This window comes from Amphibalanus amphitrite, unplaced genomic scaffold, assembly GCF_019059575.1.
Source record: "Amphibalanus amphitrite isolate SeventyFive unplaced genomic scaffold, NRLGWU_Aamphi_draft 000187F_arrow, whole genome shotgun sequence".
NCBI classification, from domain to species: domain Eukaryota; kingdom Metazoa; phylum Arthropoda; class Thecostraca; order Balanomorpha; family Balanidae; genus Amphibalanus; species Amphibalanus amphitrite.
In genome coordinates, this window is record NW_024881682.1 from 509,228 (window position 1) to 535,731 (window position 26,504).

General features: G+C 47.5%; 1 protein-coding gene across 1 annotated transcript; it reads right to left on the reverse strand.

The window, feature by feature from the left end:
* Positions 1-601: 601 nt before the first annotated feature.
* LOC122384374 (patched domain-containing protein 3-like) lies at positions 602-22,415 on the reverse strand. The gene is made up of 10 exons (XM_043371732.1): positions 22,353-22,415; positions 12,220-12,936; positions 11,287-11,624; positions 8,536-8,736; positions 6,139-6,270; positions 5,119-5,265; positions 4,504-4,670; positions 3,669-3,875; positions 2,974-3,177; positions 602-2,152 (listed from the first exon to the last, which is right to left on the reverse strand). Exons 2-10 carry the CDS (start codon positions 12,885-12,887, stop codon positions 1,151-1,153), a joined length of 3,066 nt encoding a protein of 1,021 aa, XP_043227667.1. The 5' UTR covers positions 12,888-12,936; positions 22,353-22,415; the 3' UTR covers positions 602-1,150.
* Between the last annotated feature and the right edge of the window lie 4,089 nt (positions 22,416-26,504).

Genomic DNA, 26,504 nt, shown 5'->3' on the forward strand with positions numbered 1-26,504 from the left:
TGAGGGCTGGCAACGGCTGAGCCCTGCTGGTAGCCATCAGGATGGGTTGCAAATGTCTGTCTTGGTACTGTTCTGTTGAGCCTTCCATGCCTACATGTGAGACGATTTTCCTTAGACTTGGGGATAAATATCTCACAGTGACATTTTTTTGCACTTGTCCGGTGATGCAGAATAAAACATGCGGCATTTAGAGTCCTATGAGTTTATCTAAAGTGAGATTTACCGCTCTTACATAAGAATGGAATGGAAAATTACTGTAGGCTTAGCGGTGAAATTATCCAACTTATTCGTTATATAACATCCCAATGTAAGTAAAATCCAATCAATGTCATTTTCCATTCCGATTAATGTAGGTAGTAGATACCTATTAGTTTGTAAATACTACCAATTACTCGTCTGTTTGATGCTTCCCGTTCGATATTTTTTTGTGGAACTCGACCCCACCAACCGGCAGCAGTGAACCAAATTTATAATACCTACCCTGATAGTCCGTATTAAGGTAAGCATAGACGTTTCTTAGCAATCGAAATAAAAAAGGGCAGGAACTAAAAATAAAAAGGGCAGGAACTAAACAGGCATGGGAGCGACATATAAAACGATGTGGTTCTCGTACCGTTTATTTATATAAAAACATGCGACTGCAGTGTTTATCAAGTCGGCCATTATTATGGGCCGTGGCAGTTTGTACATTCAAATAACAGCGTGATCCAATGGCCTGGACAGGCCTCCCGCGCGGGTGAAGCACACAGATTCATACATATGAGTTACACGTTCTAATCACAGTCTATAATTATTCAGCGTTAGGTATCCCACATAACGCAAGATAAGACAGTGTTGCTTTTAAATTCCTCATCATCCAGCAACGCAACTGCTTCATGACACATATAATCCCTGTCAAACAATCGCCAACCGCCACTTTTTTTACATTTTTAGCTTTAAAATCACAGCTGATCGAGGCACTGCAAAACTATTATGCTCCATGCTCATGAATTGATCGCTGCAAGAAGACTTGCGACATTGATGCTTCTCTACGAGCACATAATCAACATCCACATTCCACATCGACATCAGCAGCAACAGTAACGCCCAGCTCATACCGCCAGGTGTGAATAAATCGCCTCCGAGACGGTCGGCCGTCTGTCTGGTCAGGCTATCTGGCCGGACTGCCCGGCTGACTGCTGTTCACGCTGCTGGACTGGGTGCTGGACTGGCTGCTGGCTATGCCGCTGCTGCTCCGGCTGGAGGGCCGGCCCCGCTCGGAGCGGTGCCGGACCCGCTGTCTCGCTGCCGGTATCGGACTGTTGAGCTCGTCATCAGTCACGTAGCCAGCGTTGGCGTAGCGTTCTGCACGTGCACACAGCGAGCGAGAGCGGGCCGGCCGCGAGCGGCTCGTCGCCGGCGACGGACCCTCGTCGCTGGCGACACCGACGCTGCTCTCGCGGCTGCTGCTGCTCTCTTCTTCAGCGGAGGTGCCCAGACCGAGGTCGCGGCTGCTCTCCAGACTATCGCGGTCCGACCCGGCCTTGGTCTTCGGCAGCGTGGTCTGCGGCCGAGGGATCCGCAGCGGCGTCTCCGAGGCCATGATGATCTTCTGCTCGTGGCAGGCGATCGACTCTACTCTGGGTTCCTCAGGGTCTTCGCCTTTGCCGCGTCCGGAGCAGCAGTGTGAGCCGGGACCCAGCAAAGACAGCAACACCGGCAGAAGCAGCATGCCGTGCAACATGCCGAACGCAATCACCAGGAAGTTGGTCTTGAAGAAGGTGATAAAGATGTAGGAGGGTGCCAGTGCCAGGGTTCCTACCGCAAGGATGGTGGAGACGCCTCCCTGCAGGATCGGCAGGCCCAGGGAGTGAAGTGCCTCCCGGAGCCTATCGTCGGCAGACAGTCCGCGACCAGACAGGTACGCGTAGCTGATGTGGGCCGAAAAGTCCACTGAGAAGCCAATGCACATGATGAGGTTGATCATGGAGATGCAGTCAAGGTTGACGTTCCACAGCGTCATGTAGCCGACGACGCCGGTCTCGATGCTGATGATGCTGAAGGCCACCCAGAGTGAGCAGGTGGGACTCGGGATGAAGATGAGGGAGACGATCATCATCACCACTGCGCTGATGGAGATGGACTGGATCGAGACCTCACGCACCACAGCAAACTGTCGGACAGAGGAGGAGCGACCGTCAAACATCGGACATACTTAGAACCAGCGCGGGATGTAGCAGGCGCAGTCACGGCATGTGGAATGGTGTGAGTACAGTGGTGGCTGTGACCATTTCAGGTCAGATAATGTTTCGATATCATACTTTGAGTTTGACATGAGGTCATCTTGACACCACAGTCTCAATAAGCCATTGAAGAAACCAGATAATAACTAAGAGCGACGACGGACAAAATCGTCCACCGATTTGAAAATCGGGCGCTCAGCAATAACTATGCCCAACCGGCGGTCGGTTTAAAAACATTATGAAACTGCCCGAATTTCTTATAAGCTTGAGTGGGAAATTTCGAATGCAGTGATTCTTGGTAAGACACGCATCCTTTAACATCTCCATGGAGCGGGCATCCCCCACCACTCCATCCGTTTTAAGTGAGCTCATGACTCCATCCGTGTTCAGGCTGGCATGCATGAATGCTGAGCATCAGATTCTCCTCTGGTGGAAATAACACTTACGTAAGCATGCTAGGTACTTATGGGCCCTTCCTGACAGCAACTTTACGCGGCTGCTCAATCACCTTCATCGGGCGAAAAATGTGAGGCTTATACTTTCAAGGTCTCGGATTTTGCCACCGCAAGCTCATGGCACTTGATCTCCTTTGAGAACAACAGAGGCTTTTTCAACAAAAGGCGCCTTAGGTTTACTACCGCTGAGTTCCTGAAGCCGGAAAAGTGAGATCCTAGTAGCATAACACCAGTTGACCATATGATGCCTACATCAGACTTCAAAGTCTGTTTCTTGTAGCCTTCAAGTCATTTACCTGATCGAAGAATGTGAACATCGGGTGATAAACGGTGCACTTGAAATCTGATTCGTCGCAGATGCGTCGTAGTTCCAGCATCATGCGCATGTCTTCCTGGGTATCTCGGATGTCTTGTGTCTGGATCAGGAAGCGAGTCGATACGATCTTCTCTCCAGCCGAGTCGAAAATCACGTCCTGCTCGTACTGGCTTCCCTCGAGCCACTGTGAAAACCCATGACCGTTACGTAATTGTCATTGAGCAGCTATTATGATTACGTGAGCGGAAGTATAGCGAAAAGATTTACGAGTTGTGTGACCGCATGTTTCGGTGAAGGCTAATACTCGAAGCTATTTAACATTAATAGGTCAATTGTGACCTCGGAAAAACAGCGATCGGCATTAGGGACTAATTAGCGCTCACGTGATCCTGAGATAATTATTTTGCGATTTATAAGCATTGACTATGACAAACAATGAGTTTTATCTACTTATTAAAAAAACTACAAAACAAAGTTGTCGTCATCATGAATAATGTAACAAAAAGAGATAAATAAAAATGGCACACTGCTAACATAAAGTTCTATTCTAATAAATTGTCATTGGTCAATTAAAATGTTCAATAATGGTTGCTATAAAAGGGGGTAGACATAAGGCAATAACAAAAACGACAGTCCCTGTAGAAAAAGACGCAGATTCAAGCAGGGCATGCTTACACTTTTCAGGTTGTCGACGCTCTGAGTGCCGTCCAGACCGATAGTGTCGTACAGATCCATGTCGAACAGCCAGCGTTTCATCCAGAACTCGGTCAGCAGGTCGGTCTCGCCGTCCACGAACGTCGAGTTCTTGAACGTGTCCACCAGTGTGGATATCTGGTCTTGCAGCACGGGGTCGCTGTAGTTGTACTCACCCTCCACGACCACCTGAGCGACGAGAGGCAAACGGTCAATGACGGGAACACGACATAACCATAAAACAAAGATGCAAATAATAAACACCGACGTGACGGAAGTGGAAAACTATAAAGTTATGCCACGATCGCATCAACATTTTGAAAAACGGCATACGTAAGTCATCCCAGCTATGCATAGGAAGGTTCTCGACGCCGTATATTGTACATACAGCCTACACAGGAAGCGGCAGAAGGCCGAACCGGGAGGCACTGAAGTGGCGGGGCCAGTTTTTCCATGTTACGGCCTGCGTGCTTGCCCGCCACTCGGATGGGTTGTCATATGGACAGTATGTGAGGCGACGGGGTGGCCTGCTCTTCTGTCTGTCGAGGGAAGCAGGATAGAGGACGGACCGCTGGGCACCGACAGCTGCATCCGTGAGGGTGAGTGGAAGTCCCCATGTCTTAGGACTTGGAATGTAACAGCGGTTTCACACTTCAGGAAGAACATGAGCCAGGCCGGCAAGACATGTAGCCTGAAAGCTGCATAAGATACGTAAATGTAATGCAAGTCGACATTTCATTGATCGGGCTAGTCTGCTGTTGCAACGCAGAGTAAATAACACAAGACACACACACAACTCACAAGCTCGCTTACGTACCTGGATGCGATATGGGTGCATCCTGAAGTAGCGGTCCTCCACCTCGTAAGCATGGATGGCATACGAGTCGTCCCGTGAGAGCTTGCGCCGGTCGAGTCCCTCGCGGACCATGGTGCAGCCCCAGATGGCCACTCCGAGGTAGCAGAGGAAGGCGACGATCACCAGCGCTGCGGCACGGAATGGCGTGGTTAGGGAGCTGGCGATGGTGTCACGCAATGACCATTGACCAGTGCATCATTACAACTTGTTTGCCATGTGAGATATTGCAAGAATTTGAGGAATGACTAATGAGGATACCATGATGTATTTATGACAACGACACAAATTAAAATAGATTCATACCTAAAGCGAGCAGCGTTGACACAGTTGTGACCGTAAATAAGCAACGGTTTAGGTATGTCTCAGCCGCTGCGCTAACTATTCTGAAAACGCATGTTGATCTGTACTTTATCAGATTTGCTTAGTCTGTACGTCACGTTGCAAAGCTTTTGTTGAAACACGCACCGTTATGACGTCTGAGCTTGAAATTCTAAAAATACAGCATGGCAACAAAGTGCGAATCCTGTTTCTCTACGAAAAGTAGCTGTTGTCTGGTCAGCCGTCCGTAGTGCACACCTTTGACGGCGGGTTTGTTCAGCGCTCGTCCCAGGCTGTCTCGGAAGAAGGTCATAAGCGCGTGGTCCTGGTTGTCTCGTTCGTTCCACGGCTCCTTCTTCGAGATCCCTCCGGCGCAGAAGAGCCGGTACGCCGGCGACTTGGAGTCTGCCGGAGGTGGAACGGGGTCAGGGCTAGGACGGCGGCATGCGAAGGTCGGCACACAGCGCAACCCCTGGACGTGTTGACGGGATCTGCTGAGACCGGGTAAAACTGTCGGGCTGAAGTGTTGCATAAGTACCGGCTCTGCACCGCGGGGTCGGGTCGGATCAGGCGCACCCGTTGGAATCAGCGATTCAGTGCTAGTGTTCACTATAGTTGACGAGAAAGTTAACCTTGATTCTCGCGACTTTGCGTTCCAGCCTATGCGCTCCACGATGCTCTGTGCACACTATGCATCACTTTTCTGACCGGTTGAGACGAGTAACTGACCGATTGAAGCAAGTGACTAACCGGTCCAACAGGAAAGTGACTCAGGTGACCTATTTTCCTTATTTAGTTGCATTTTATTCACTCTGCTCAGCGTACCGACATTGACTTATACTGTACTTCGAGACGTTGATCTGACATTTCTGAACACTCGGGGCTTAAAAGCTTTGATATAAAAATCCCACCTGGCGGACTGATGCCAGCTAACCACAATCCTAGCGATTATTCATTATTTTTCGGTACATATTGCAACATCGGTTATCTTGCAGAGTGAGATAGAAACCGCTAGTCTAAGCTTATTTTGCCAAAGGATGAACACCGCCTAAATATAGAAAGTTACTGCTCAATTGTGGAAGGTCAGAATGATCCATGTCAATCCCCACTAACGAATTTCAAGAATGCATCTTTCAATACATTGTGCAAAAATAAGAGCCAAATCTTTTGGCATCAGTCAAGGTATAATATGGAACAGAACCTGTCAAGTATCCCGCGACAGTTGAACAGTGGAGAGTCTCGACATCACGGCTGGGTCTGTGGCTGTGAGAAACTGACCTGACTGCGAGACGGGCAGCACCGGCCGCAGGGTGAGGGCGTGCAGGTTCCTCTGTTCAGCGTACCCGGACAGAGCCAGGCACGCGCCGAAGAACAGCACGTGCCACACAAACGTGACGGCCACAGACAGTCCTGCAAAAGAACGTGGGATGAGTCAGATGGTCAATGCACTTCTACACAGCCAGCGGTATTTCCATTCATTCAGTGAGGCATTCTGGCAATAATGCTATACAATAAATCAACATAAATGGTGCGTTAGGTAAATTTCGTTTCCTGCTCGATGATCATCATGCCGGATAAGTATGAACTTCCGAATATTTACAGTGATTCTGTCGAGGTATCATCATCAACTCAAAAAGCATCATGGTGACAGCTCAAAGTGCTGACTGCTGCGTTGTTGCTGCGTTGTTGGTATTAGGGCTTGTTAGATGGGCGTAGACCGTGTTGGTGTCGATACCTGCTTCTCATCACGACGAGGTCAAAATGCACCGGAAGGGAGCGCCATGTCACATTCACATAACGACACGCATGACCAACCACGGATTGGGCATTGAAGGCTCTCCGCCCGGCTCCACGCCCACCCCGCGGGCTGTGTCAGCCTCGCCGGATGGGTGACCATGAGCTGATCAGTCACCTCTGCAATAAAAACCGGCTCGTTGCGAGTGATTATCTAGGCACGTCCTGTTGCCAGTGATTCGCGTTTCGTGCCGTAATTGATGTGCCTCTGTGGTGGCGTGTGTGCTGTGTTATATCCGGGAGAGATGGAGAGCAGAGTACAGAAACGGTCGATTGCGTCTGGTTGCATCTTCGAGCCCTCAACGCTGCTTCAGTGACTCCCAGACGTGTAATACCGCATTGCAACAGGGATAATGATCACCAAGTAGCAGCGTTACAACACTTCCTTGTGAACGGCAACCTAGTGGCTGGGAATTCACGACAGAGAGAACCAGATAACCCAATGAACAACCACAAGTACGGCTGCGGCGCGCCCCTCTTTGCTGTATAGCGTGCTCATTTGCATGAAGCTCTCAGGGCTTCGGATCAGAAGGTGGATAAGCACATCCGCATCGATCTTTAGCAGCCATTTTCTCGTCTGGAATTTTCTGATTGCTGCTGCCGAATATGATCCCGGATGAGGGGAGTGATGGGCGGAGAGGCAGCAGTCCAGCTCTTCCCTCGTCACGGAATCGACAGAAAAGGGCGTCAGCGGCGCACCCTAAGGTCAGATCGCGTGTCCTCGCGGGATGAACTCTCCTCCCACTTGGATTATCGACTGCTTACTGGACGTGGCATGAGCTCGTATCGACAACCATATCGAAACAGGAACTTCTTAAAGTTGATGTAACTTGTTTCAGTAAGTGCCGATGCATTAACTGTGCATGCCTATATATGGTGCGGAATTATGCGAAGGAGCGCGTAATCTGTGTAACGCTTTACTGTTCTTGAAGCATGGAGACCTTCTTGCAATTATCTGACAAATCGGTAATGCCCGCTTTATCCCTGCATCTTCTGTAGCTGGTAGGTGCAATGTCATGGTTTTGCGTAATCAGGGCTTAATAAAACCCAATTATGTAACAGATTTCCTCTCGCAATGCATATCTGCGTTGAATGCGCATGACAACTTACAGTCTTGCGTCGCCGGCGAATTTGTGGGTTAGATTAGAAGCCTATACGAAGTCAACCTTGGTAGGAACGGCTTCAGTTTCAGTGCCGGAGATCCGCGACCGGATTTTATCGCGCAGAGCTAAGAGCTGGAGGTCGACGCGGATCGGCGCGTGGTTTTGCAGTCTGCACCCCCGCCCTGCCGGTACTGGGCTGGGGGGGGGGGTCGGGGGGTACACGCCAGGGCGGGGGCGGGTGCACCGGGCCCGCCCGCGCCGCCGCGCCGGTCCGCCCGCTGACAGCTCTTTATGTCCAGCACTGGCCCTCCGGCACAGGCGGCCGATGGCGGCGGACAGGTGCCAGGTACGGAGGGCGAAGGGACCGAGAGCGAATCACCGCTTTGACCATGAGACGTGAGTTCAGTGACTGTACTCATCTGACCGGTCATCACCTCGGTTTACCCCAGATGCGATGCGAGCATCTGAATACAAAAAGGGTCACCTTCTCTTTCCCACAGGTCAGCAGCTATATCAGCAGAGCGTTGACCGTACCATGACGATGCAAATGCAATAATGCACAATGTCGATGATTATAAGGGTTGATCAATAAGCAACATGCTCGCTACTCTGTTATTTATGCGGAAGAGTTACCATTTCCTCGAACTCCATCCGGCACTGCATTGGCGGTATCGGCCAGGTCAGGAAAAGACAGTCACCTCACTGACCCAGCCATCCGGTTGTCCACTCTATATGATCCAATCCACATGTGTAACAGATAACACTCTCGCGGGCTCACCTGTATAGAGACAGAAGATCTGCACGCTGGGGAACGGGCTGATGGCGCCCACCAGGAACGAGATGACGTTCGTCAGTGATGTGATGGTGATGGACACGGCCGCGTCGCCGTAGGTGACCGCCATCCGCTCCGGCACCGGGTCCTGCACGCGCGTCCGACGCCACGCCGCCAGCATCACAAACGTGTCGTCCAGACCGATACCTGCAGAGAGGGAGAGAGAGAGAGAGAGAGAGAGAGAGAGAGAGAGAGAGAGAGAGAGAGAGAGAGAGAGAGAGAGAGAGGGGGGGGGGAGGGACCGTCAGGTGGCTGGTAATTGGTATGCCGCCTGTGATGATGATGTTCAAGCGCCGATAAAAGGAAGTTATGCTTTTCATTGTTTCGGTATGGCGAAAAGTCCCAGACGACCTTGACAAAGTTGTTGCGAACTGCAGCATTCTCAGCTACCGAGGGACAGCTTGTTTGCTAAAAAACCATACCTTTCTTTGTCACTCGAACCAGTTAATAAATTTCACCACAGTGTGTAGTTCCAACTCGGCTCCAACTGACAAAACGATTCAGTTCAGTAAGTGGCACAATTGTCCAGCGTGCGCCGTGTACAAATGGCGATAAGAATGTTTGAACTATTAAAATTATCGTTTTAAGTACACTTTGGGAATTAGGACGTAACTGTCGGCCCTTATGCCTAAAACATCCAAAGCTTCAAGTATGGGGTGGTTTCAATGCGGCTGGCGCATCAAACACAATGAACTCGGCAACCCTCATTGTTTCATTCATGCATCGCCTTCACCACCTTGTAGGCGTTTCTCTTAGTTGCCAACACATCATTCATGTGCTTTCTGCTGCATATGCTTATAGCTGTACCCATTCGTTTCATGTACATTAATATGTGTGCACATTACTTATTCAGCCAGCCTTTCGCAACCAAGTCTTGTCATGAGGATAAGAAAGTCGGAATGCTTTGTTGCTAGGGCTGTATAATCCTTCTTCCCACAGACACACCTCGCTATAGGAGAGAGATAAGCACGAGACGTGGGTATTTAGCACATGATCAGCAATCGGATTTGGTCTTCCCCGTTCTCCACAACCAGGAAAAGATGAGATAAGGCTAGAAAATAAGTCTGTTCATAAATTCCAGGCTGATAGAACTAAAACTCACAATCTACATAAGAAATGCTTAAAAGAATGAACTTGAGAAACACAACCAATCGCAAAATTTCTGTCAACAGTGATTTTTTTTTCTAGAGCAAAAATCCAAACAGCATGCTCCAAAAATATTAACCCGTAATCGTTAATCAGGCATATGCAACGGCAGGTTTTCGGTCATGACATTGCACACCGCGATGTGCAATGATTGATGTTCTTAAGCAAGTTTCTTCGCCATTGCCTCACAAAACAGCACTGCATGAGCATTGAACGTTGCACAATCGCTACTCGAAACACCGGCTAGTTGTAAATCCCCGCATTTTTCACCCACATACACATAAGCGTAATGCGTTCCCTCCGATGCTCCAATGACCCGACTGCCGTTGGCGACTGCAGTGGAGCTCGCCGCTGGGTTTATCCTGTCCTTTCCTGTCCTTACACCACCGCACCCTGGGTTCCCCGGCCGGTGACACATTTTGGCGCGGCGGTGACGACCAGAACAGGTTGCCGCACCGGGCTGCGGGTCGCCAGACGACCTTGTCACCGGTTCGGCTCTCCACGCTGGGTACACCGGGCCGATAGCATCAGCTCAGCCTCTGACAGCGATCGGAGGCTATCCTGCGAGCTGCCGCAGCCCGGCGCCACCCCCAGCGCAATGCTACCCACGACCCGCTGAGGTCACGCTATGCTGACCGCAAAAACCGTTATATAAGTGTGGACGGTTGAGTTGTTGGGCAATTTTATATGACAGTGTTTTTGTACGATATGTTGAGATGGATGGATCGTGCTGCAGCGCACAGAATTTGTACGTTTGTGCAATGTTCTCAAGACATAAGCGGCAAAAACCAAGGGTGCTACAAACGTGTTTCTTATGAGCATGGCTTCATGACACACTTTGCCAGGTATCTATAAAATTGTTCCTAATCCACAGGTAACCGGTCTGTTTCAGCCTTGCGTCATTGGGTCTCAATGACAGATGGTAGGCCCAACAGACGCAGTGTAGTAACTCGCTGGGGAGGTTCGTAATCCGGCTGCCTGACAGCTGTGCGATAGATACTTATGACGTCATATTAGTCGCCGTGCAATTACCTCAGCGGTTGCGTGAGTCAGCAACTTTTCGTCCTTACTATTACTACAAGCAAACGCATATTTTTGTGTGAATTTATCGCTATTTTATATGTTTCGCATTCAAGTTGTCAGTCCTGCCGTCGTTCCGACTGCTTGGTTCATTGGCAAGATCACTTGGCGTTGCCATGGTAGTATTCCGTGCTAAAAATAAAAGTAAAGACTTTTCGCCAGACTTTTCGCCAGTTTTTGTCGGAGGGAATAAGGTTCATTATAACTGAGAAGGTCTAAGAACAATGCCATGGTTCCAAGAAAGCAGAAGGAAAACTTGCAAATTGTCTCGACACAAATAATGTGTCCGCACAATATCAATGAATACAGAGGCTGTTTATATCGCACCGGGAGTGTACCGGAAAAATTGACCCTTGCAAAGTATTCACTTTATCGTTTTCACATGGTTGTGAATGTGCATTTAGCAAGGCGAATGCGGCCTGAAGTACAAATGGACGAGTAGCGGAGTGATGATGTTGATAGAGTACTGACCGAGCATGAGGAACGGCGCGGCCAGGTTGATACCGATGAACTCAAGCTGGCAGTACATGAGGATGCCGAAGGCGGTGCCGCAGGCCATCAGCGCGCTGACCACGCCGGCCAGTCCGAGCAGCGGCTTGGAGCGCACCCAGTCGGCCATCGAGGTGGACACCATCGAGAACAGCAGCATCACCACCACCGTGGCCGCCATGTACGGGATCACAGACCTCGTGTTCACGTCCAGCTCGCGCTTCAGCGTCTCCGAGCCGAACCGAGAGATGTTGAGGTGCTCGAACGTCGGGATGATCTGGGCCAGTCGCTCCTGAACTGCCAGCTCCCACTTCAGAGACCTGGGAGGGGAGTAACCGTGAGAAAAAATAGAAAAATTCTAAAATTTAGAAATTCATTTGTGTAATAAACATTCTACTGAATGCACACATGTCATTTGCTTTCACTTGTCCTTCTTTGGATGTATGAGGGCCGCTATGGTGACAATTAGCGTAGACGCGGTCTACAAAGGCTGGTTCACCTAATTAGCGGGCTAAGGGAAGTTCTAGAAACGCAAGGAAACTCCGTCGGCGTTCATAATGCTATAATGGACGATAAAAATTCAACCGGAGCTAGGAGTTTTGTGTCAGGTACTGGCAGGATGCGATGCTGTACTGAGAGCTGCTCAGCGACTTGTTTAGAGGATAAAGAGCGGCTTAAGTGGGGGAGGGGGGGGGGGTTAATTGGTTTAAAATGTCCACGCATGGCATGTCAAGCCTTGAAAGATTTAAACGCAGATTTGTCCGACTCCCTCACACAACAATGCGCAATGCTTCTGAAAAGTATTGCATGCATTGTCATACATAGACCTGTCGAGCCAGGTCATGAATTACAACTTGCTTTTGAATTAGACACACATACTTGAAGGGCACTGAAAATGAGGATCCGTGTACTCACAGGCTGACGTTGAAGTACTCGTGGTTGCCGACCCAGTAGAGCATCTGCAGCGCCGGCACGTCGATCACACGATCTCCGTCTAGCTCAGGCGAGCCGAACGTCTCGATCACAGGCAGAACGTCATCTGCCTCGAACCAGAACGGATACGTGACGGTACTCCTGTTCGCCTCCACATCCTTGATGTATGTGCGCATCTTGAGCGCGACGTTGTCGAGACAATCGTCCCCCCAAGTGGCGCAGATCTGGTCGTACGTCCAGCTCTCCTCACCGGCGTCCACGCGTACCTTGCGGACGGCCTCGTCCAGTTCGTATAGTTGATCGAACACCCTCTCTGTGAGCAGGGGTCCGCCGCCGGCCGGTGCCGTCACCACCAGCCGAATGAAGTGACCCATGTCGGCCATCCTGCCCGTGTTGAACTGTGAGAAGTTGGTCGGGTACAGTCGGTCGACAGTGGCTCGCTCCTGCTTGGAGCGTCCCGTGGACGGCGAGAAGAGGTACTCGGGATCGTCCTGGTAGCGCAGCTGCTGCACCCCGGTGGCGGCCAGTAGGGTGATCATGACGGGGAAGATGATGAAGTAGCTGGGCCGTCGTCCGATGTGCGCCCCCAGCCGGCGGAACTGGGTGCTCAGCACCCGGTCCACCACTCCCAGCGTCCGGCTGCAGCGCATCGTGAACGTGTACTGACGCCGCCCCGGATATGCCGCTGGTGGTGCTCCGCTGTCGGCAGCAGGGCAGGGCGGGTCAGGTCAGGTCAGGTCAGGTCAGACAGTACAGACAGGACAGACGCCGCCCCGGATCGGCCGCTGGTGGTGCTCCGCTGTTGGCAGCAGGTCAGGTCAGGTCAGGTCAGGTCAGGTCAGGTCAAACAGGGCAGCTCAGATAGGTGAAGACAGGGCAGGTCAGTCAGGTCAGCTCATACCAGACAGGTCAGACAGGTCAGACAGGTCAGAGTTGTCACGCCACTGAAAGTGAGGTTTAGGCAGGTTTTCAAATATAAAAAAGATCATATCTGGCAATAAATATAGCTGAGCTGTTTAAGGTTAATGCACAAAATTAAAGTCCTTTGGTAGATCACAAAGTCGGCAAATTTGCAGATATAATAATCACATTTTGCAATAAACATGGCATGACCTCTGGATAACAATAATCCGTCTTTCCTGCGTGTTTTTTTTGGCAATGCCATTGCTTCATATTTGCTCACGCTTTTATTCTTGCGCTTGCTTTAATAATTGTGTGTGACCGAAAGAGTCAAGACATTGGATAAGGAGTGATATTGTAACAAAACTTGACTGTGTTTTGCTGCGTCCTATACATATAACGATTAGTATTGTCAGTTCTAAACAGAACATTAGCAAGTAGCAACCGTATGTTCTTTTGAATGGACTGGAACTGTCCGGGAATATTTTAACGGCTCCAGTCTCCACTATTTTTCTTAATCTGATAGCACAGCAAACTTACATGGTATCATACCGTGCACGATACAGGTGTAAAACGATACAGGCAAGAGGCTATCAACCGCCTGGATCGAAATACAATTTTGGGTCTGTGCCAAAATGCTTATCGTTGAGAACGTGTCAATGAAATGGAAATACGATTCGGAATACCTAATCGTGTGTACTCTTCACCCCTGACAATTTTCCTGTGGCATTAGCACACAAAACAGGAATATATATGCCTGTGCGGACACTATCACATGTAACCAATCGCAGCTTTGTCGGACAAGGTCTATCGTAATTCGTACGCCCTTAACATAATGAGTTATATGAATGATGCAACGGTCGTTGCGTCATTTTTCCTTTCAGCCTTCTGCTCCGACGGGTGTCTATTTTCATCTATGTTTCCATCATTTGAATAAAAAGGTGTCGTGTCACTCTAGCGTGCATCACTCAAGATAAAGCATACATATGATTCCACGTATACTATCCAGCTCAGCAGCCAGCTTTTATCTATTTTAATTTAGCTCGATTGTTTGAGTGGACGGAGTGACAGAGCCGGAGCCCACGCTAGGCAGAGCTTGTCACGCAGGCCTCGGCTCCTACCGTCCGATCGCTGAAGGCCAGGTTGCGTTCATCCACCAATGTCATTATCAGCTGGCAACAGCTGGCCTATATGTGTCACACGTGTCACACCGGTGCTGGACATTGGCCGGGAACACGGCAGTCAGGATTGGCTATAGTAGATTTACATACATCTTTGGCAGTGGCGTGACACGGATCAGTCCCCCTTTGATGGATGTATGCGGTTCTTTCACGATACTCTCTAGGCATGGTTGACATTCTACTGAATGTTCCTTCCCATGTTTCTTACTACTCCGGTCTCCGGATGCATCATAATGTCAGCAATTCAAATAAAATGCTGGCTGTGAGTGGTCAATAAATACTTGATGCTGTTGAACTGTTCCTCACGCAACATTTTCTTCGCGGTAGTGATTAGATCATCCCGTTCAGGATGCAACCCTTTTATAAAGCCCCCTAAATTGCGGCGCTCCCTTTGTGGATGGGAGCCTCCTATTATCACAGTGCGTGGTGAGAGGTGCACGAGCTGCGTGATACCGGGAGAGCAGCGCTGTAGAAACTGAGGCACGCAGGCACCGATAGAAAATGCTCGACTGCTCTGCGTCGCGCAGCACGCCTCCAAAAACAGCCAACATGGCGGAGAGTGCCACGAACGTCTCGGCAAACACGGGAATACCACCGGATGTTTGGTTACATAAGCTCGGCGGCCCACACAATTGAGGGCGATGCTCAGCTTTAGCGGTCACACCTGCACAAAAGCGTTATTTGCGACTTGTTTGGTGCTAACATCCAGCCAAAAAAAGCGCTGGGCTCCGAGCATTGTGTAACAAGTCTCTGCAGTGATGCCTTTTCTTTTCATTTCATTTTGCAGCGAGCTAGTGGTCCTCTCTTTTACTTTATAGGTATGAACTATGAAGAATGCGTAATTAACACCAACATGCAGAATAGCGCTATTTCCACTTTGCAATATGGATACCGTCTTGCGCCTCGTCTCTCACAAAGCTTAAAAACATGCTACCCTAAGAGACGTGTAGCCTTTTCACTCAATTTCTGACAGACGTTTCCCGATCACACGCGCACCTGTCAGCGGGTGAAGGACATGCGTCTGCCCCGGGCGCCGCTCTCTTTGGAGCGTGCACAAGGCTCCTGCTATAGTTCCAGACAAAAACGGCGGCACACGCACAATGCATGCAACTTGCATTCTCCTAACCAATTACGTGATCTCGGCTGCTTATTTACGCTTCAAATAGATAATTGGTTGCATGCTGCTGATCATCCATTGCAACAGAGAAACGACAAGCACAGCATTTCAAGGATGATACGCCAAAATTAGATGTGGGACCACCATAATATCCACAGGTTTACAGGACGTATGGTAGTTAACAGCATGATTTCGTTCTAAATTATTACTATCAAAGTAAGAAGTTATAGAATACGCGTTCAATCCAAAACATTCATTTTCTTTCTGGTTCGATTGCTTTAAGTTTTAACTATTGACCTCTTCCTTGGACTACTTCTTGCGTTAATGCAAGAAGTAATTGATAGCAATTGTAACTCAGAGACATTTCTGGACGGAGAGGAAAGGTTTACACTTTACCCCTTTAGTCCGTTTTATGCAAACTGTGCTCTGGGACAGTTAGTTAGAAGCCTTTGAGATGGGGCAGATTGTGCGTTTCAGGCCATAATTATAATTGTTCTTTCAACACACTAGCATGCACGTAAAAAAATGTATTGTCCAAAGTCAAATTGCTTTTTTATTTCGCTGGACCCAGCACTCTGAAAATTGCGCCGATATGCTCGGAAACAGAAACATATAACAACCCTGAGCTCAGTGCTCACCAAACGTGTGCATATAGCCTTTGGAAAGTGCGCCTGCCTGATGAAATTATTTAATTTTTAGCAAACACTTAAATCACGCCTTCGTTGGAAAATACATTTTCTTGAGAATAGACTTGCTTTACGATTAATGCCCTTGTATTTGGTCTATCCCTACTTCAGCTTGAGCCAGTTTTTCTTTGCCTCCACCCGACATGGCTTCCCGCTAGCATCCAGCTGGCCTTGGTCGCTCTGCACTGCGGTTCCAGCCTGTCCGCTGAGTTGAGAAAACAAAGCCATGCCGGCCGGCCGTATTGACGCACGGATGACAATAAACGCCTGCATTCTTGGTGCATAATTCAGCACAAAATGCCTTTTGTCTTTACTCAGACAATCAAACCTATAACGGTGATATTACCAGTTTCAACACTGTTCAAAATGATGGGCAACTGGAGGGTGACATAGTTACTTTCTCTTGTTTCGTTTCAGAATCTCACACCCTTGAAAAATCGTCTGGAATCATTTGCTAGGTTGCTAGGTCCCATATCATTTTTATACGCGTAGCTGAAACGAGTCCTTTTTTCCAACCAGGAGTTACTTCACTTGTTACAAGACATCCTTCTCTCCGTCCCCCACCCCGAAACAAGCCCTTTTGGAGATATCCAGCTCAACCACGATTAATTTCCCTTTCCCTGGCGCGTGGGAAAGCCACTCTCCCGTTCGCGGCCGGGCCGGTACGCTGGGTTGGCCGTCTCAGCCAGTGGGTATAGTAGCGGAGCCCGTAGAGCCAGCTAGAGTGAAGGGAGTCGGGAGAGAAAACGGTCGGCGCCTATGGCACCAGACACCGCCAGTCGTGTAACTGGTATGACCTAATCCGCCGCATAAGGTCGCCTCTGTCTCTGCTTCTGTCTCTGGTTTGTTGTGCGGTGGAAATTAGCCTACATTAGAGTGAAAGTAGCCAGTGATGTCACATCTTAGGTATTGGGGACTTCTGGTGAGTTTTGATTGACAGGTGTGTGCTGAAGGAATTTAGGTTGTGCGATTTCCCATAACCCATTTAACCGGAAATTCTTCTATGTGAGAAAATCACATGTTTGGAGCAAGAGACAAATACGATAACGGGCAGCGGTTACACCCAAGATTACTTTACTTATAAGGTTAGTTCACTAAAGAATTTTTGCCGCCCAGGTGACGTCACATAATATGGTAGCGATTTGGTAGCCGTTTGCAAATACATAAATGACTTGCGTGAGACATTTATAATGCAAGTTATTGTTTAAGGCCGTATAGGCCGTATATAGGGTATTGTTTGTGGATTTTGCTTTAAAATAGCAGAGCTGGGCATTGCGCAAGAGCTGAGCATTTCCGCAACTCCGCAACTCCGCAACTTGCGGACTACCCTCTTGGTAGCGGAGTTACGGATCGGCTACCGAGCCCAAAAAAGGTGCGGAGTTGCGAGTTGCGGAAGCGAAAAATTCTAAAGCGCAACCGCTACCGGGGCCGCCACCGCCGGTGGGGGCGCCACTGCACCCTTTGCACTGCACTGCACACTGCACGTGTTTCCAGGCTAGTTTTTGAAGCTGATTTGGAATTTAATAACCGTTTGAACGTTAGCAAAGTAGTTTTAGTGCCTTCGTAACATGTTACAATCTTTCAGTGGTGGTTGACACTACTGGATAGCCGGTAGATCAGCGCCCCGAAAAAACATAACAGCTTCACTTTACGAAGTTCTAGCAGGTCCAATGTTCCCGACTTTTGGGTCAATGACCTGGCCTGGAAGGTCAACCAATGACCTAGGACCTTAAAATTGGGTATCATCGGCTTCCTCTCGTCACGGGCAACACGCTCGTTTTTTCCGCGAAGCTCTAGCTCGATCAGGGGCCAAACGGCAAGGGGGGGGGGTCCAACCGATCCCCCCCCACCCTACACATTAGAAGCTGGCAAACGCCGCACACATGCGAGGGTTAACCCTCGCCCGTATAGGGGGGGGGGGGTCGAACGGACCCCCCTCCGTTTTTCGCGAATAACTCGCGTAAAAAGCGGCCGATCGCGGACGAAACTTTCCGTACCCTCGCGTTAATCAATTTTACACCTACCCTGAAATTTTCATGACCCTGACCCTAATGACCTTTGACCTGTGACCTACTTTTCGAGACCATGTTTGGCCGGAATCGCGATTCGGTGCATGTCGGCTCGCATTAGCCGCGCGTTTGCAGTCTTTTCGTGGTTTTAAGCGTTCAAACATGGGATATGATGTTGCTCCCATGCATAAGGGTGGGTGTCAAGGTCACCGGAAGGTCAGGTCAGGTCACTGACCTTTGATGACCTCGGCTCACTTTTTCGAGTTTTACATGTTTCTAGGCCAGTTTTTGGAGCTGAATTCGAATTTAGCAACCATATGAACATTTACGAAGTAGTTTTGGTGCCTTCGTAACATGTTACGAAGCTGTCTGAGGCGGTTGCCACCTACTACGAATACCCTTACTGGTTGACCTGACCTGACCTGACCCGACCTGGCCTAAATGCATGAAACATCATCTGTGATCAAAACTAACATGATATTCGTGAGCAGCACCCCGAAAAACCCCATAGCAGCCACGCTTTACAACTTTCTAACAGGGCCCGATTTTCCCGACTTTTGGGTCATTGAGCTGACCTGGAAGGTCAACCGATGACCTAGGACCTTAAAATTGGGTATCATCGGCTTCCTCTCGTCACGGGCAACACGCTCGTTTTTTCCGCGAAGCTCTAGCTCGATCAGGGGCGAAACGGCAAGGGGGTCCAACGGACCACCACCCCCCCCCCCCTTATACGTTCGCGGCTGGAAAAACACCAATACGGGCGAGGGTTAAGTCGACTGGTGTCGCAATGACCTGCGCATTGAGCATTAGAGGTCACGTGACGTCATCAGAGGTCACCAACAGTCAGGTCACCAACAGAGGTCAACCAAAGGTAGTACAAAGGTACCTGTCCAAAGGTACCTGTCAGACATAACACTGCGCTTCAGGACTAAAACTGATAAAACATAGGAACCTAATGTCCTAATAGAGGTTGGTAGCGGAGTTGCGGAGTTGCGGAGTTGCGAGTTGCGGTTTTACTATCTGCAAAATAGTTTCGGAGTTGCGATTGCGCTTTGGGTACCTCAGGTTGCGGAAGGTAGCGGTAGCGGTTTCCAATTTTCGGTAGCGATGCCCACCTCTGTAAAATAGGTAGTGATAATGGGCAAATTTGCGATTTTAGATCGGACTATTGAGGATTCAGACGACTCTAGCTTTATTTATCAGATCGCTTATAATATCACCAGGTTTTCTGTCATTATTTTCCCTTATAGTGTCTGTTCATCAGAGGTTGGTTTGTATCGCACAATGAAATTGAAATGCTGATGAGTGATTAAATTTTTATTCAGCTATGAATATTTTTACATTTTGGGTTGAGCATGGCCATCAGATATGCAATAATTAGCCCTCATAACAATGCTGCATTGGCTATATTGACAAAGTGATGGTCTGAGCAATGTACACCAATTGCCTCTTTAACAGTTTTTGACATGTTTCAAATTGTAAAATCTAGTAAAATCATGCATTAGAAAAAATGTGGTAGTCGTTAAGCAAGCCCCACACTTGTTTTTCCAACCAGGAAGAGGCGCTCTACCCAGAGATGCCTGCTAATCAAGTCAAACCAAACCAAACCTAACCAAACCTGGCCTAACCCTACCTTCAACCTACAATCTTAAACCTACAACCTAAAACCTACCACCTTAACCTACCCACCACACTAAATCCACACTGCACCAAGCCATTAGCCAAATCCGCTCCGCACCATGCCAAATCCGCACCAGCCGAATAAGCCCACACCAACAAGATCTTGTCTAAGTTACCATATATGCAGATTGGCTGCTCCAGTACACATTCATTATTCATGGTTTCCATATGACGTTCAATATATCTTTCGCTGGATTATATGAAATTGAAATAGCTGTGCAAAATGTGCCAGACCATGTTTCTAAGTGACTTTAATGATTTAGAAGTTAGAACTTCAAACTCACTGGTCTTCTTATGTAAGGAACTGTGGGCAGCATGGGCACAGTCTAATGTAGCTAATGAACGTGCAGTTCAGCTTCAGCCTTACATTAAGGTTTCCTGAGTGTGCAATATGCATTCAAAAATAGATGTTTGGAGTGGACGAAGAAGGTGATGGTTTTTTGTGCTGAAAATGTTTAGTGTTGTATTCATATTTCAGCATAGTTCTTCAACTCAATTACTTGACCCGTCCCGGTCACCATTATCTCAAGAGCACTGCTCAACAAAATGAAAATGATTTTTATGGGTGCTATTAAAGTACGAACATTAAATATCATCAGCTCACCAATATTCTTCTGAATCATGTGATGTTTTGTATCTCTAAATGATTTCCATTTCATAAAAGAACATACTCCACCCTTGTAACATTTATTGTACATGCCACCTTGGAAATACATTCATAATGATTCATGTCACTGTAGCACTTGTGCTTGCTCATTTGCGCCTTGCGGCAGCACAACAGTTGCTCACAATGTTCTATGTTAAGGTATTAACTAGTGATGTCAATTACAGAAAATCGGAATACCGATACCAAACCAAATACCAACCAAAACCGTGGGGAAATACCGAAACCGAACCAACTTTGAAAGATGAAGAAAATACCAATTTTTTTTTACAAATTTCTTAGCCTGTTATACATTAGTAAGGGTTCATAATACCAACAAAATACCAAACACATTAGGATTGAAATACCAAATACCAAGTTGGTATCGGTTTGGTATCGGTATACCAAAAAGTTGGTATCCCAATGACATCTCTAGTATTAACCACAAATTATAATAGTAGACAATACTCTGCTTAATTAACTAGGTACTTATTGGATGAGAGAAATGTAAAAAATGGACTCAACAAGACCAGTCAACCAGGTCCCTTGCTTTGGTGATCTGTTGATTGTTCTCGTATCAAGTGAACTTCAACATTTTATGATTTTACACATTATCAATATTCACTAGAAATAAATATTTGTGCTAAAAAGACCAATACTGGCATGTTTTCTTCTCTTGAAAGGCATAACACAGCCTTTTTCACACTTCGGCCCATTATCTTGTATTCAAAGTGGCTCAGATACGAGTCTTCAGTTCCTTTGGTAGTGCAGTATGAGGCATACCAAGTTCCAGTGGTATTTTTGAAGCATACTATAGATCACTCGCCAAAACAATGCACCTCATAGAAGTCTTGCTATTGTTAAGTGAATGTTTGCCATTCGATTTGGCCAAAAGCATAATAAATTTGCATATTATTGATAGAAAATGGCGTTAGTATCTAACTTTTGCAAAAGCGGCGCAAGACGCATTTGGTAGCACTATTTTTTTCCTTCACGAGAAAAAACTTCATCGAAATTTGCAGGCCTCATCTAAAAGGCAAAATTAATGCTTGGTTCATTCGAATTCGACCTATTGAGGCCCGGTTTTGGAAAAATCAAGCCTTACTGAGTCAAATGGTATGCTTTTTATAATATTTTAGCCCTCAACTTGGGCGTCAGCCCAGCTCAAAACTCGGCCTCATTTGTATGGATCGTTATGGGGTGAAGGGATTTTTGCCGCCCACGTGACGTCACGGTAAAGGAATTCTGAGGCTCGTGAACGGGGGCTGGTTACACCACAAATTGCGTTAGATACGCTCACGATACAAGTCATTTTACGGCCCTACCTCGATTGGGTCAGCATTAGAACACCCTCTGCTCAACAGTCCTAGCCGGTCCTTCTCAGCTGTGCAGTAGAGGTGGCAAAAGATGAAAATTTTGGGAACCAGACTCGAACCAGACCCGGCTGGACATTTCTGGAACCAGTCGGACTCGGTCTTAGTTGAAACCGGAACCAGTTGGACCCGTTCCCCAAAAGTCAATTAATACAAACTAATTGTAGATATCATTAGTTGCATCATGTAAAACAGACTATAATTTCTCACTGGGAATACTCATGAGCTACTGTGTGCAAAGAAACATTCACTTCATTCACTTCATATTTTGCAATAATGTGTAGTGTGCAAGATGTATAGTTTATGGTAGGACCCGGTTGGACCCATCAGAAAATTTCCAGGAACCGGTCTGGACCCATATGGGTCCAGACTGGTTCTTTGGACCGGGTCCTCGGGTCCACCTTTTGCCACCTCTACTGTGCAGCGTGTTCTCTGCAGTGTCTGCGCGTCCGGCGGAGGACTGCACTGGTAGACTGTGCCGCAGTACCCGGTCCGCCGGCTGCGCGAAGGACTGACTGGGACTCACCTGACTCTCCGCCCGCTGCTGGCAGCTGCTGACACTGCCCGCTCTCCTTCCACACTGCACCACGCCGGCCGGTCGGCCCGCCTCCTCTTCACCCGTTCACCGCCACGGACAGCGCGCATGCGCACTCGCTGCGCCCGCCCCATCCAAATTTGCTATTTCGTGTTGACCCGTGGAGTGACTTTGGCGTGTTGCCGTGTGGAGTCAGTGACACCATGAAATGAATCTCACACGCGGATCCGGCGGTAATCTGCTCCAAATTCGAGAGTGACGAAAGTGGAGTGGTCAACGGATGTGTAGGTATCGGGGATTCGCGTCATTTTTGGGTGCAACATGCGAGATCAGTTCGAGCCAGCGTATTCTATTTTGCTAGCCACCGCATATAAAACATTTTTGTAAGTAATTTTTGTTTATTTTGATTTTTCATTATATTTTTGTGTGTTTTGAATTGTTTATATAAAACACTCTTGATGAACACTCTTAATTAATATTTGATAAAGGTTATTAATACAATTAATAATATTGAATTATATAAGCACCCAAATATCTAGTTTCTTTGCACAGCAAACTATTTACCGCAATTGCATCTTGAATAAAATAAACTTGTACTTACGTGGGCACATCAATACAGCCGACAAAAGTGCGCTAATTTAAAAGTGCATGTAACCGAGTGAGTGAGGCGGAAAACATACTAATTAACTCAGGATGCACTACCAAATGGAGCTATATGCAACGATGTCTCCCTTGACATAGCTTCCAGACGTTACGACTGGCTTTGATCTGACGTTGACCTGAGGTTAGCGCTCAAGTTGGACTTTTCAGTCAGTATCATTCAGTGCGACGGAGCTGACAAACGTGACGTTATCGAAATCGTTGCTATATAGGTATTTCCGGTATTTCCACTTTTGCCGATGCTATTTACCAAAGCCGGAACGCGCGACTCTGAGTCGTTTAACTGACCTGAAAGGTCAGCGGTTAGTTGTCCTACCCCATCATAATTGTACCTACATTAAAATTGGGTACTGTTTTCACCTAAGTCTTACCTCCTTGGGTAAAATAAAATTGGGCTTTATTGTGTTAAACATATGTAAGTTCACTTGAGTTTTTAATTGAATTGGGTTTCAATTTTTTACCCAGACAGCATGAGCTGGGTCTTATGACGGTCAACATGGACATTTTTTTTTAAGCTGGTAAAGCTCATAGCCTGATTTGGGGCAAAACTCTAAGGCGGTAAGTACATATACGAGCACGACATGTCCCTCCCGGCCAGAGCGTATATGTAGAAAACCAGTATTGCCAGCGAAGGTTAAGACTAAAGAGCCTGACCTTTGCAGCAGTTCCTCTTTAGATATTTTCCAGCATCGATCGCCCGCACATTTTCATAAGCTCTTTACTTCTCCATTCTTGCTGCTTCCTGATTGAAGCCAATTTCGTTCAGGAACCTCTTGGCTCTCAGACACGATTGCCTTCGCCGGCGCCTGCATATAGGATCTGTGGGGCTTTAATGCTCGATGACACGCTAAGATCCTCCTGACAGACACAGCGGTGTTTGGCATTTAGGTTTATAGGTAAAGCATAAATGTTGCAATGGTAACCACCGAACTGTCAAGAACCTGTTGCCCAATAAAATGGCTTTTGAACGTCAGTGTCAACGTAATTGCGAGAGTTGTTGATTAGTCGCGCCCTAAACACATGGGCGGGGTGAGATAAAGCTAGCTGATGGTGGACAACTAATGATAAGGGTGGGAAATGTGCTGTAGAGTAGAATACTTCCAAAAAAGTGTACTTGCTTCGAATGTTTAACTTAAAACAGTGTGGCATTATTCACATTAGCCGTTTTCACGACGGGCTATCCGGCGAATGCACCTAATTTGACCAAATCTGCACCTAATTTCTTTTACAGCAAATATCTTCATTTTATGAATTCATTTCAGTGTTTTAATTGATGATGCTCTCTGATAATATGACAAAGCAGGCATATAAGCGGTTAGTGCAACCCTAGCTGATAGCTGCTAAGAGACACACTGAACCTGATTTGATCAAGTCTGCACCTAATCTGTACCAGATGTGCACCAAATGTGTACCAGATGGCCGTCGTGAAAACGGCTATTGACACTCCAATGCTTGCATGGTAGGCTAGAATGATACGTCTCGTTTCTATGCCACCCAATGGATCCACTTAACGATCTTTTGTTTGTTGAGTCATTAGGGTGCGACGACAGTAACTGCAGGATTATTTTGAGTCCTTTTGGAATTTAACTATTCTTGGTGTGCGTTTTTTCCGAACCGGGCTTTCCCTGCAGCATGCACTAGAGCACTTCATGGGCCGGATAAATCCGTTATCCACGGATAAATCCGCGGACCGGATAGGATTGGATTCTAAATTTGTTAAAAAAGAACGGATATGGGCGGGCCGGATTTGGGAATTGAAGGTTGAACCCGGATCAAAACGGATCAAAATTTTAACATTTAACATTGAAGTTAAAAATTGATACCTAGTTTACCAATGTGGTGATTTTCATGTGGTTTTAGGTTTATAAGCATGGTTTTTGGAACCATGATGGTCTGTGAGATGTATGGCTGTCTGGTCCCTTAGATTGAATTTGTTAGTCCAGTTTTGGTGAAACCAGTTATTGGTGAAACGGATTATTACGGATATGTTTTGGAAGTTTGGCTGCAATACGGGCCATGGGTGGGCCGGATTCTGATATTCAAAGAAAGGCGGATAATGGGCGGATCTGGATATGACTTGCCGGATATGGGCCGGGCCGGATCCTAAAAAGCCTATCCGTGAAGTGCTCTAGCATGCACGGCAACAGCTATCGCGCTGCTATGAATTAAACACACGGGATAAAAACCTGTATTTGTCGTCGTGCCATGAGCTGAAATTATCTTCGTGCCGGACGTAGCGGGCGGACATAACATGACCTGTTTCTGCGTGGAAAAGCCCCGCTCCGTGATGCACATCTGCGATCAGCTGACCCTCGCGCGGCAGCACCATCCCGCTATCTGCCGCTAAGCTAACTGGCATTTCCTCACGCCTGGACAAGGTTGTGCGCGCCTCACCAATTAAAACACACGCATACCGAACTGTATATTACGGTTCATGCAGACACGCAGATTAGTGTGCGCAATATATGGCGTCATTATGCAACGTTTTAAAACTGGTCTTTGAATGAAAGAGTCGCCTTGCAGGCTATTATGTAAAAATGTATAGTCTCAGTGGTTTAGTATAATGCAAGAGGTCCTATTGAAATGTTTGATGTCACAAGTCGTTATAATCTATATCCAAAAAGAGATTGGCTATTAGAAGTGCTCAAAGTAATTGGCGTAGTTCTAATAACATCATAGACTATCGTGCAAATAATTTATAGCAAAAAGGTACGAAGTCGCCCAGGTAGAGATTCACAGCAACTGGGCGGACAAAAGAGAGTGGTCTGTATCGCTCCTTCGAGGTCACCCCAGAGTGGTCAGTCAGGTCAGCTCAGCCGCCCTTTGGGTCAGCTCAGCGGTCAAGCTAGACCAACCTAACGGCCAGAGGATCGTAACAGCGGTCAGCAGGGCCGTCGGAGTGGTCAGTAAGGTCGCCTCAGCGGTCCTTCGAGCTCTGATCAGCAGCTTCTTGTATACAGACTGCAACTACAGCAGTGCACTCCTCTCCCTTCTTTCTGCTGCTATTCGTTCGTCGCTTCTCATTTCATCATGGTAGGGATCAAAGTCGAAAACTGGAAGAGAAGGGCCTGCCAAGGCCAGCGCTCCGTGTAATATCGGAACGGACAAATGATGACATAATCGGTCAGATTATATGTACCGTGAGCTTAGACTTTGCTCAGCTTTTTCGTTTAAAGTCATGAGAATTGTGTAAGATTTCCGATATCCGAGGAGCAATAGTAAATAGTTAGAATGACATAAAAATTAATGGATTGAGTATTTAGTATATTCTACGCAAAAATAATAAACCAACGGAAGGATTTTGCTGCATTTTTCTCTGTTGACATCGTCTGCTAGCAGCGCAAAGTCAATTATGATAATGCTCATTGAAAACCCCGGAAATATTGGTCTACGCGCACCAGTGGTCCTGCGAGGATGATTTAATAGCATCTTCCTAGGGTTCAGCAACTGCTCGAAAAATACAACAGTGCGCATTAGATACTT

Coding starts and splice junctions, on each gene's coding strand:
- LOC122384374 (XM_043371732.1), bottom strand. CDS start 12,887: ATGCGCTGCAGCCGGACGCTGGGAGTGGTGGACCGGGTGCTGAGCACC. Junction 6,271..8,535: donor GATCTTCTGTCTCTATACAG/GTGAGCCCGCGA, acceptor GTTCTTTTGCAG/GACTGTCTGTGGCCGTCACG. Junction 2,153..2,973: donor TGTTCACATTCTTCGATCAG/GTAAATGACTTG, acceptor TCTGTCCGACAG/TTTGCTGTGGTGCGTGAGGT.